Here is a 12857-nt window from a genome sequence, read left to right as displayed (position 1 = left end):
GTCAATCAAGTGATGTCTTTAAATAGCATGAGTTCAAGTTATAGCTTTCTGCTTCTCGTCGCGCTTGACTGAAAAAGAAAATACATAAATCTCGGCTGAAATGATAATAATCCCAGGAAAACATGAGCAATATGTTAATTTTTTGTAATTGTTTCTTTGATTCGAAGTTCAACAACACGGCTTACGTAGAAAGTTAAGATATTACAAGCTTGCAATAGAATACAGCAATTTTAAAAGATTTTGATTGACCTAGAACTTACGCTTTTTAAGGATTTGGATCCAAAAATGATGCACATTAGGGAAATTTAATATGAACGAAAATTCACATTTTTGATACACAAACTATGACATCAAAACTAAATCCATACAAAAAAATTTGGGTTTAAAAATTCTGTATTTCCAAATAATTCGTCACACGGAACATTGCGAAGAAAATGTCATTAATGGACCATAGGTCTATTTATTAACTGGAAATAATGTCAAGACGTCGACACTGGATTTTAGGTTGTTGCTGTTGATAACGTCGATATTGCAGATGTACATGGTAATGAATTACTAGTCAGCTAACAACAACATAGTGAGTTACATGCGACACCCAAGTATTGGATGTCATGGATGTTGTATTCTAGAATTATATAGAACTAAATTAAAGACTTAAACAAGATTGAATTTTTTTAAATATTTTTTCCATTTCTTATTTTTATTTTCTTTATCGCTTTCATTTTTTGTGTTAATTAATCTATTAATTTCTTATTTCTTTTGTCTTATTTATATACTTCATATATTCTCATCGACTTAATTTCTTTAGTTTTCTCTTTTACACTTTGAACACTCTTCAAATTCAGATTAAATTTTAATCAACGAGTAGTTTTTCCTATTTTTTCATCAAGTTTTTCCTTAATTTTTTGTGCTGATGAAAACTTTTGTTCATCAAGGCTTAAGTTCTGTAGATTTGTTATGAAATAAAGCCTTAGTTTTGGTCGAAACAATTTTACGATTTGTCATCATTTTTGTTGTTTATTATTCGAAACATTTTTTCAGAATTGACTGCATCTTGTGTACATTTCTCAAAGATTTAGGAATAAATTTAGATTTTGTGATATTTTCGGCTACGATGATCATAAAAAGAAAGAGTTTTGGGGTAACAAATGAAAATCAAAAATTTGATTGATACGTGACAGATGCGAGTAAGAAAATCAATTTTGAATTTAAATCCGCAGCTATAAATTTAAGTTTGATTTTTAGGTTGAAAAAGAACTAAGAGTCAACTCCAAGGCTCCCGCAGATTATAATCTTCAATAATCTTTGTATGGAGATTATAATCTTAAATAATCTTTGTATGAAGATTATTAAAGATTATAATCTTTGTATGGAAGATTATAATCTTTGAAAATTTTGTATGAAGATTATAATCTTAATAATCTTTGTATGGAGATTATAATCTTTTCCATACAAATCCTTTTAAAGATTATAATCTTCAACTTTAATGTCATATTAAGTTTTTAATTATTATGAAAGTGTAATTTATATTAAACTATCGAAATAAGCCGATTTTGGCCTTAGTATTTATATTCATAATGAAAAATTATTCGGAAAAGCCGAATTTTACTTCAGTTTTGTTATTTTAGAGGAAAACCCCGTGAAAAACCTGTCAGAAAAGTCGAATTTGGTCTCGTGTTTCTCATTTAGATTGGAAAACTCCTCAGAAAACTCGAATTTGGCATTAGTTTTCTTAATTAAGATGAAAAACTTCTCAGAAAAGTCGAATTTGTCCTTAGTTTACTAATTTGAGGTGGGTGACTCCTCAGAAAATCCGAATTCGGCCTTAGTTTTCTTAATTAAGATGAAAAACTTCCAGGAAAGTCGAATTTGGCCTTGGTTTTCTTAATTAAGATGGAAAACTCCTAAGAAAAGTCAATTTTGACCTTAATTTACCAAATTGAGGTGGGTAACTCCCCAGAAAAGCACAATTTTGCCTAGGTTTCTTCAATTAGGGTGGTAAACTCCTTAGTAAATCCGAATTGGAGTGTAAAACCACACAGAAAAGTCAAATTTCGCTTAAGTTTTCTTATACTGATTACAAAAATTCTCGAAAATGTCAAATTATTTTTCAATTTTCTTAAACCTAGTGTGAAATTTTCCTAAAAATAAGATTTTTCGAAACGATTTTCATTGTAGTTGAGTGAAAACCCAGTTTGAAACCTAATATACAGTGTACAGTTAGCAAAACGCTCAGAAAATAGATAATTTCGCATAAAATGTTTATTTTTCTTATATTTGAGATTAAATTCACTGTATTAGAAGATTATAATTTTCTATATGAAGATTATTTTAAAGATTATAATCTTTCTATGAAGATTATTAAAGATTATAATCTTTGTATGAAGATTATTTAAGATTATAATCTTTGTATGAAGATTATTTCGGATTATAATCTTTGTATGGAAGATTATAATCTTGAAAATCATTTTGTATGAAGATTATAATCTGCGGGAGCCTTGGTCAACTCGGATTTTGTTTGGGAATGTCGACTAAAATTGACTTGACTCCTTATGAAATTTGAGTAAATTTCGAGTTCTGTGTAGAATTAAATTAAGACAAGGAAGTTTATTATCGATTGTATCTATTGCTGTTTTTTTTTCTTGTGGGTCTGAATAGATTAATTCATATTTGTTGTATTAATTCATTAGTTATTGATAGATTCTAAGAAGCTCAATGTTTGTGGTTCGTTTTCTTTTTAATTTTGAATTCTTCATTTGGAATATTTTGATTGCCTTCTCATTTAATGCATCCAATTTCATTTAATGTTTAATTTCTTAGTTTTCCAAAAAGTACAAGTTGGTAAATCGATTTAAAATCCTGTATGACTTTAAGTAAGACTAACGCCGGCCTGGAGCCTGATTTTTAATCGATTAACCGATTTGTGATTTTTGGGTTTATTAAAAGATTTAAAAGAAACAATGTTTTCACCCAGAGTGTTAAATAAGTCGTAGTCTGTTTCCCAAACTGGCCAAATGTCAAGTGCATACTTTCTCGTAGTATTCTCTGTTACCACTATATACACCGCTGCCCACTGAGCTCTGCTCTGTGTCATGAAATGCACTTGAAAGGATCGATTAAACGTCCATCCTAACCCTTCCCAAAGAATGGCAGTCAGAAAGACAGGATTGAGTTGTTAGGTTTTTAACCTGCTATATCCGAACCCAACATATACAAAGACAACAACAGAATTTTTTTTCGACATTTTGTATCCAATTTTTATTTTTCTGCTTTATCGACTTTTACATGCGAATTAAATTTTGGGAAAATAAATGCGAATCAACAAAATCATCCAATTGGTGTCCAAAAGATTGCGAGACTTGAAGGCCCTAGCAACACTAATTTATTTGGCTACCCAACAGATAATTTGAATATCCACCACAGGTATATTTAACAAAACCCAATGGAAGCTCCCTTTATTTGGTGATTTTTTTACATCCTTAAAGACAAGAGCTTCCATTTTGTATTAATAAATGTATTAGTGTCCAAGACACAAAAGATCAGTGGTGAAGTATTTCATTTGTATTGCTCGGTAGATTGATAAGGACAAAAAAATTGTTTCTTTAAATTTAATTCCGATAATATCCTAAATTTCAATTTTTTACTACAAAATTCTTCATTTTTCGCATACATACATTTGTGCTCATAAATTCATAACACATTCTCATAAATACTTCGTTATTACTTAGGTATTTTTGGTATCTTGATTTTATATAAAAAAGGAAGGAAAAACAATTCCATTAATTTGGATTACTCAATAATTCTACTTCTTTAAATTTTGAATGTCTACAAATAGTAACCAAGTCAATTTAGAACATAAGTATTAAGGTAATCCGAGATACTTAGGGAGGTTTGTGGACGATGCTATAGTGACTATCGGATCACTAATTCTGGTATAATTCGAATATATAAATGTCTTGTTCCTCTTACTCGTTTCACAAACCTTGATGACATTTATCACTCGAAAACGTAGAAAACCCAATACCCAACATTAAATGCTAAAAATGATACAGGAAATATAACTCTAGAATATTTATCGATAATATTGACATCCTTAATTTTTGGCATTGATGCACGTATGACAGATGCACCACGTTTAAGAGCATGCAACATTTTAGGACGGTGACTATTTTTTGCTGCACGATGCCTTAAACCGCTACGTATAGCGGATGATGCTGATGCTCCATACGTTCGAGTTATTCGAAAACTAGGTGGAAATTTTGCTAAGTCAAGATTCTCTGATGCACCACTTTGATAGTGTCGATTCCTTAGTGATGCTATTGGTGACATTCTAATATCCTGTAATTCTATTATATCTTCATGTGTATTTGATGATGAATGACTATGATGACTGTGATGACTTTGATGATGACTATCTGTTCTACCTGAAATGATATTATTGGACATAAATGACATTAAATTATAGTATTGTGGCTGTAATAAGGATTAGTTAAGGAACACAAATGGATAGGTCCAGTCACGAACTGAGTCCGAAGTCGACTAAGATTTTATATGGAGTCGACTCGACTTGAATCGACCTCTAGTCCTAAGACTTGAGACGCACTTGAATGCCACGACTACACTCGGACTTGAGTAAGACTTGAGTAAACATGACTCCATACACAATGTGAGTCCACTCGACTAAATACACAATTTAAGTCGACTTCGAAATCAAGTCATAAACAAGAGTTGGTCATAGTTGCTATAATTAACACCAAATGATTTTAAATGGTTTCCAAATAGAGGCTGTGTCCACTTGATATTAATAAAAACTGCCTTGACTGCGCCTTTTCCATTTATGTCGTTTGGTCGGTTGGACTGTTGCACGGTCAAAATTGTCCGGCACTATTGAGTTTTGAGTCATTTGTGGTTGATTTTTTTGAATTTTCGATTTGTGTTGGTATTTGTGGTCGTATCCAGCAATTCTTAACGAGATCTAAATTTTATTTTAATAGACGGGTTAAGGGTAACTCCATATCCCGCCTTGAATACTTCCAAGGAGTTCCTTTCATGGATTAAGTGTTAATCCCCCTTCCAACTGGAAGTTTTCTCGTTTCATATTAAAAAATGTCAAAAGCCTCTAAAAATAATTCCTGGATATGCCATTGAGTACACTTTTTGATCGATCACAAACTACCTCATAGCTCAGTTCAGGACATCTACCTCAACTATTTTCAACTTTCACTTGACTTTCACTTACTTGAAATTTTCTTTTCGATTCCCTTTTTACTTTTACTTTTCTTCTTAGCTCGTTTACCCCAATATGTGTAATTTACAGCTGCATATTCTAACAATGCCGCAAACACAAACACAAAACTCATTACAAGATAAATATCAATTGCTTTAACATAGGATATTCTCGGCAGTGAACTTCTAACACCTGTACTAATTGTTGTCATTGTTAAAACGGTCGTGATACCTAAAAATAAAATTGATAAGTGACATAAGAGTCATGAAAAATGATCGATAAGAAGAAATATTCAATTTACCTAATGCAACTCGAGCTGATGTTGCCTCATGATTTATCCAAAATGACACCCATGAGAGCATAACAATCAATATGCTTGGCAGATAAGTTTGAAAAATGAAATATCCTATATTTCTTTGTAGTTTAAATGACAATGATAATCGTTGATATATACCCGTTGCTAGTTTCTCCTGTCATCATTAAGAAAAAAATTTCACACATCAGGCACTAATGTAATTAATATCAACATTTTTTTACCTTCCTGTCATTCGTTTCATAACCCATGATTGTAAATTGTGGCAATTCAGCATCCTCAACACCACGTATTGGTGTGTTACGCCAATACATAACAACATCTGATACTGTATAACCATCTATGGTGTGACAAAAATAAAAACATAAATAAATTTGTGGGTATGGTAAGTAGGGAAATTTTAGAGGGGTTGGGTATAGAGCGCATTTTTTCAAAATTCAGGATTATTGAGTACTAATTCTATGCTTTTGAGATCTAAGCTGGATTAATTCGACCACATGGTTAGTTACATTCTTGACATTCTCAAACAGGCAAGGAGCATGCTGTCAAAAGCTTGTTCTTCTTGAATATTTTAGTTAAGCACACTCGCAAGCATGTTCCTTACTTACTCTGCTCTTGAGAGCATGTTCTTTGCCTTTGGAAATTCACAAGTTATGGCATTAGCCAGGTTTGGTCAACCAGCGTGCCGAGACACCCTTTGGTGGTAACCCTCGTTCAAAACCGCACACTGTATACGATTCATAGCATTTTTAAATTTTTTGCCAATACAGTAGTGTGTCGCGGCACACAGGTTGACCACCACTGATATAAAAGAAGAACAAGCCATCCAATAAGCTCTTACAATCCAATCTAACTCTCAAATCATGCTGAAAAAAGAGTAAAGCACATAAGAGTTATGTATAGCACTTACAGCTCTCAATTTCCACCGTACAATTTTGTGAATCGAGTGGATAATAATGGAGGTCCATCATACATGCTAATGTTGTTGTAAATCTCATACCATATGTAACAGATCCATCACCTTTGAATGATAAACAGAAGGATATAAGGATTTTATGATGTAATATAAATATTAAGGCATACGTACCTGATAATCTAACCAATTTATTTCTTTCGGTGACATCGTGAAGGAAGCTTTTTAAGGAGAAGAAACGTTAAGGACTTGAAGTTTACAGACACAATTAACTCACCTATTTTTATCATTAGCAAAAAATGTATCTGGCACCCAAATTTTTTCAGCAAAATCACCCGACAATGTTATTGTATCTTTTGCATCATCCTCATCATCACTTATTGACATATATTCACTTTCATCAAAGTTATCTCCTTCCAATGAATATGCATTGAATGCTAATCTCTCATCACGCCAATATTGATTTAAGTACATTGTTATTGTGTAATCCTTAAAGTGAAAAATTAATTGATTGTCAATATACGAGTGTAAAAGCTGTTAGATTAACAAGAATGTAATGGAATTTTATCGTCGATGATTAAATGATGCTGCTTGAAAATTGCAGGAATTTAAAATGAATTTATTGGAGACAATATAGGTAATATTTTGAAAGGAAAGATTTAAATTTTGCATCTTTTTTTACTGAATGCATTTTTGATGCAAAAAATTTGAATCTTTTTTACTGAATACATTTTTGATTCAAACGTTTTGCATCTTAAGAACTGAATTCAAATTTGATTCAGAATTTTTGCATCTTTTTTTATTGAATGCGATTTTGATGCAAATTCTATGAAATGAATTCAAATTTGATCCAGAATTTTTGCATCTTTTTTAACTGAATACACTTTTGATGCGAAGAAATTGCATCTTTTTTACTGAATAAATTTTTGATGCGATAAATTTGCATTTTCTTAATTGAATACAATTTTGATGCAAACGTTTTGCATCTTATAAACTGAATTCTAAATTGATGCAGAATTTTTGCATCTTTGTTTTTGCTGAATACATCTTTGATGCAATAAATTTTGCATCATTTTTTTACTGAATTCACTTTTGATGCAAAAATTTTGCTTCTATGAATTTAATTTAAATTTGATGCAGAATTTTTGCATCTTTTTTTTGCTGAATACAATTTTGATGCAAATTCTATAAACTGAATTCAAAACTGATGCAGAATATTCGCTTCTTTTTCAATAAATCTCAATTGAATGTTTGAAATAAAAAGGAAATAAGACTTTAAATTTGTTCTACATGCTCAAAAAATTAAAAATATCAAACTATAGTTCCCTTGAAAACACCTGAAACATGTTAAATCTCCAAAAAAAAACTTTGATCTTACCATATTGACTTCTGAAATTGCATCAAAACTAGCTGAAAAACATAAAAAGAGATTTAAATTCAATTAAAATCTTGCTTAGCAATCAAACATCGTCTGGATAGATAAAGCTTATTTTTTCGATCTTACCTACTGTCAAATCCATTCCAACATACAATGGAGAACCTTTCGTTCGAGTGAAAAAAGATGAAAAAGATGTGAAGAAAACATGAAAATTGAATTTTAAGTTTAACGGAAAAGAAAAAAAAAAGTTATTTCCATAAAAATTCAAAAGCCATGGAGAATTTATACATAAATGCACATGCTTATGAAAAATCCTTGTTGCATAAAAATTTAGTATGCAATGCGCATTATCATATGATAATTTCAAGAAAATGCATACGAACTGGATTTTAATTATTTTATAATGGGGATTTTAATGAGTTTTATAGAGATGAAAGTTTATAAACGAAAGTTTCGCGCTGTGATTTCTGATAAGAATATTAATAAATTCTCTCTGGAAATTGTCACAATATAGTCTAAATTAGGGTTTACTGAACTCACTTGTGATGCGAAAATTTTTGCTTCAATTTTTTTACTGAATGCACTTTTGATGCAAAAATGTTGGCATCAATTTTATTACTTAATGCACTTTTGATGCGAAAATGTTTGCCTTAATTTTGTTACTGAATGCACTTTTGAAGCGAAAATGTTTGTTTCAATTTTGTTACTGAACGCACTTTTGATGCGAAAAAGTTTGATTCAATTTTGTTACTGAATGCACTTTTAATGCGAAATATTTGCTTCAATTTAGTTACTGAATACACTTGTGATGCAAAATGTTTGCTTCAATTTTGTTACTGAATGTACTTTTGATGCGAAAATTTTTGCTTCAATTTAATTACTGATTACACTTTTGATGCGAAAATGTTTGCTTCAATTTTGTTACTGAATTCATTTTTGATGCAAAAATACTTGCCTCAATTTTGTTACTGAATGCATTTTTGATGCGAAAGTGTTTGCCTCAATTTTGTTACTGAACTTGAATAAATCTTGACTTGAAAATTAAGATTTATTACCGCATTTTTCATTAAAGAAACCCTCAAAATTTGCATCTAATTATTAATAAATCTTATTTTTATTATTTCTTGCCAAGCCAATGAACGCATTTTGTTCTGTTTAAAGTAACAATAACACTAAACATAATATCCGAGAGTTTTTTTCTCATTAACATGAATTACGTGAGCCATTAAGTACGTTGATAATAAAAATTCTACAAAAAAAAATGTTTTTGAAAAGATTTTTAATTTAAGAAAAGAAGACGACAAACTTTTGAGGAGAGGCATAAGCCATGTTCATGCTTTGAATTAATGTGACATGTGCAATAAAAGTTTACAATTCTTCTTCCTTTTTCCTGATCAATAGAGTCACACACAAGATTTGATTAAGAATATTTCCTAAAAGTTTGAAAAAACTTCAATATTTTAGCACATCTTACCTCCAAAATTCGGCCTCAATCTTATGTCATATCCTTCGAGAATTCTTGCAATCGTTTGCGTTACATTCTCTAAACGACTTGCTGCCATCATCTTTTGCTCACTGTTTGGAATAGAGATGAGATTTAAAAATAGATGTAAAATGGATTTTATTTTTGAAATGTTAATGGAATGTAAAATTATGCATGGAAATTGTTTTTAAATAAGCAGCCATTATCCTCAATATAGAATCGATTTGTGTTTTTTATTAGGAGTCCGTTCACTTGTTACGTAACCCGAAAAAAACAACCTTCTGAACCTTTTTCCCTTGATAAGATCCTTTCATATTGATAAATACTGATCTAGGCTATCCGGAAGGCACACGGCATTAATGTGACTGAAAATCCGTTTCCAGGCTGGCGTGACTTTTGATCCAGGTCTGATAAATTGAGATCCAGTCTCAGGATAGAGTCAAGTCAGTCTAGGGCTAGATATTTAGCTATTTATACGCCATGTGCGTTCTTGATTAGAGTCATTCAAATGAAGTAAAACTCGATGTCGGTCTCTTGATGAGTCTCATGACAGCATTTAAGAAACCCTGATCTGACTAACTGTATTAAACTCCAATGTCTAAATCATAATTTCTAAAGCACTTAAAAGTATTTCAATTTAGATAATCCAACGTGAGTTTGGCAAGGCGTCGGATTGAAATCGAATCCAGTACCAAGTTAACGCCACACCGGCCTACGACCAGAATTTTGATCTATTAACCGATTTTTGTTATTCGAGTTAAATTCAAAAGTTCTTTAAATTTCTTCCCGAGTGACATAAGTAAAGAAGGCTCCACCATGGAGCTTCTAAGGCTCTGTTTAACCTCTTTTATTAACAACAAATTAAAGTTGCCTACTTTTGGGAGCCTTATGCACGCTAGAGCTTTTAAAGCTTCGTGTGGAGCCTTCATCGTTTGTGTCGCTCGGACAGTGAAGCTATCACAATTCCAATTCTGCATAATAATCAACATACAGCAATGTTTCAATCTCCAGCTAATTATAATCCACAATACAAAACAGACATACATACTTATTCATGCGGAAATTATTGACTTTAAATAACTCATTCAATTCACAAGCTCGACATAATTTGATCACATCACAGAGAAAAATTCTCAGAACATTTTATTTCCAGACCGTAAAGTAAAATTCATTCCTCGTCAGATACAAAAAGAAAGCAACAACAAAAAAAATCCATCTTTACTGATTTACAAAGCCTACCCAAACACAAAAGCCTACAATGTGCAAAGCTTCACGCTTCATTTACTTGTCGGATAAATGAGCTGCCATTTAACACAAAATGTGATTAATGTTTTTTTTTTCACTTCTTCTTGTTTCACTGTCCATGACTTGATAAAAATCGGCGGAAAATGTGTAAAACAATTGATTCGCTCGTAAAATTTAAAAAGCTTCATGATTCTTTAAATCTTCCAGACATTTTTGTAATTTTAAAGCTTTAAAGGCTCAATCGATGATTGAATTCCCACGTGTAAGATGAGAAGCAGCTCTATGAATTCAACAAATAATTTATTGTGACGACAATGCAGCATGAAATGCTTATTTTATATCCGAAAGAAATGTTGTAGGTGTTTTTGTGACGTAAATTGTATTTTGTCTAGCGGTTCTTTAACGGTAAAAAATAATTTGAATTTTACAGATCAAAAATCTCCAAATTTTGCATAGTTGAAGGCCCCTTTTTGTAAAGTAAATTGTCTAGCTGTTTTCTAACGGTAAAAATAAGTTTGAATTTTATATATCTTTTTCGTTTGCATATTTGAATTCCCATTTGGACGAAACACAACATAATTGAAAGCCCTGTTTTACAAAAATCATGAAATAGTTGAAAACCCCTCTTTATGAGTATTTTGTCTTTTTGTGTGTATTTAGTCTAGCAATTCTTTAACGGTAAAATTAAATTTGAATTTTGTTAATCAGAAAGTATTTTTGCTTAGTTGAATGCCCCTTATTGTCAATTCAATTATTCAAGTTGTTTACATTAACAAATCTGCCTTTATTTTATTATTAGACGTAAATTATTGATTCTGTACAAAACCAGAATGTACAAATCAACTAAATAAAACCAACTTAGCAATAAAATTCCCAGAAACGCCCAAAAATCCTAAATCATAGCAATCTGTTGCACTAATAAATTCAACATTCTGCTTTTATTCACATTTTATGATAAATTTTCGATTCAATGGAACTTCTATTAATTGAAATCAATCTGCATACATTATAGACATTTCAATAATCCTTCAATAAATATATTCATGAGATATTTCATATAAATCTGAATAAAAAATATTGATTCAAGTCTTTCATACATAACCAATAATCATTCAACTGATATTTTAGAGAATATACAAGTTTCTGTATCGAAGTGCCTGTTAATTGAAACATAACAAATTTATCGATAGACTTTATCCAATTTCTTACCTCTGTTTAACTGAAAATCCAAGCAAAAAGCAATGTGAGATGAGAAGAATTTGCAAAATCCACATATTGAAATTTTTCACTCAATTCAGCCGTATGTGAATAAATTTTTTTTTGTTCTTGTATGATGACAAGTCGGTTAATTAATTATGTTAAATTCTTCATAAACTATTTACTAATTCCATTGAACATAATTTTTTAATTAGTTTACTATAGTTCATATTATAATATCATAATTTTTCACTTTTAATTAACATTATAAATTCAATTACTGTATTTTAGATATTTTAATCTATGTCACTTCCACTTTAAATCTTCTACATTTATGTGAAAATTAAATTATTTTCTGCTATTTTTCCTTGACAATATGGTGACTATGATGAAATTTTATCCGTCTAAAAGTATAAAAAGCAATGTTAATGAATAACAAAAAGGAAGGAAGATTGAATGTGTGACAAAAAGAAGAAGAAACAAGTGAGAGGAACCTTTTGGTGGCTTTTGATGTTAAGTGGTGAGTTGGATGATATATTAAGTTCCTTGATACAAAATGAGGTAAGTAGAACGAGAACTGTCTGATTGATAGAGCACCTGATTTTATGGGAAGGTCGTTCTGCTCCAATATCTCGGATATGAAGTAATTATGAGTCTTCTTTTCATGAATATGAATAATTGAGTAACGCAATTCTAAATTCCAAGGCTGTCAAAACTATTTTGTGAAGCGGCACACTTTGGTGGTAAGCCACGATCGAAACCACACACTACAAATGTTTCATGACACATTAGTGTGCCACGCCACATAGTTTGGACAACTTTGCTTCCTTTCGGCGTTATCAGGACTTCTTTATACGCTCTCCGTTAACGTAACACTTCGTACCAACAACTTGTACTAGAACTGGGAATCCATAAAAAAATATAGACCCCTTCCCCTTCTAAACGTTACATAACCTCCAAACATTCCCCTACCAATTTCCATTTACTATAGAATTTCTATGTAAATTAGCTGCTTATAAGTTGTGAATTAATTTTAATATAATTTTCTATTGCATGTCATTTTTTAACAAGTTCAAATTATCATTAATTTGAATTAATAAG

General features: G+C 30.9%; 1 protein-coding gene across 1 annotated transcript; it reads right to left on the bottom strand.

Annotated features, from left to right (window-relative positions):
• Nucleotides 1-2392: 2392 nt before the first annotated feature.
• Lcch3 (Ligand-gated chloride channel homolog 3) lies at nucleotides 2393-12781 on the bottom strand. The gene is made up of 11 exons (XM_070635628.1): nucleotides 11769-12781; nucleotides 9306-9406; nucleotides 7958-7993; nucleotides 7832-7863; nucleotides 6731-6942; nucleotides 6628-6674; nucleotides 6451-6561; nucleotides 5765-5880; nucleotides 5529-5697; nucleotides 5240-5458; nucleotides 2393-4424 (listed from the first exon to the last, which is right to left on the bottom strand). The coding sequence occupies exons 1-11, from the start codon at nucleotides 11831-11833 to the stop codon at nucleotides 3997-3999; spliced, it is 1536 nt and encodes a 511-aa protein (XP_070491729.1). The 5' UTR covers nucleotides 11834-12781; the 3' UTR covers nucleotides 2393-3996.
• Nucleotides 12782-12857: the final 76 nt, after the last annotated feature.

The sequence above is a fragment of the Chironomus tepperi genome, unplaced genomic scaffold (genome assembly GCF_022539635.2).
Source record: "Chironomus tepperi strain 1889 unplaced genomic scaffold, CSIRO-AGI_Ctep_v1 contig_93, whole genome shotgun sequence".
Taxonomy (NCBI): domain Eukaryota; kingdom Metazoa; phylum Arthropoda; class Insecta; order Diptera; family Chironomidae; genus Chironomus; species Chironomus tepperi.
This window is presented reverse-complemented; position numbering and strand designations above follow the sequence as displayed.

Bases quoted from the DNA above. Each gene is read 5' to 3' on its own strand.
- Lcch3 (XM_070635628.1), bottom strand. From the start codon at position 11,833: ATGTGGATTTTGCAAATTCTTCTCATCTCACATTGCTTTTTGCTTGGA. The intron at 6,943-7,831 runs GTAAGATCAAAG...TTTCACTTTAAG, and splicing joins CAATTTCAGAAGTCAATATG to GATTACACAATAACAATGTA. The intron at 5,698-5,764 runs GTAAAAAAATGT...TAATGATGACAG, and splicing joins ATGAAACGAATGACAGGAAG to GAGAAACTAGCAACGGGTAT.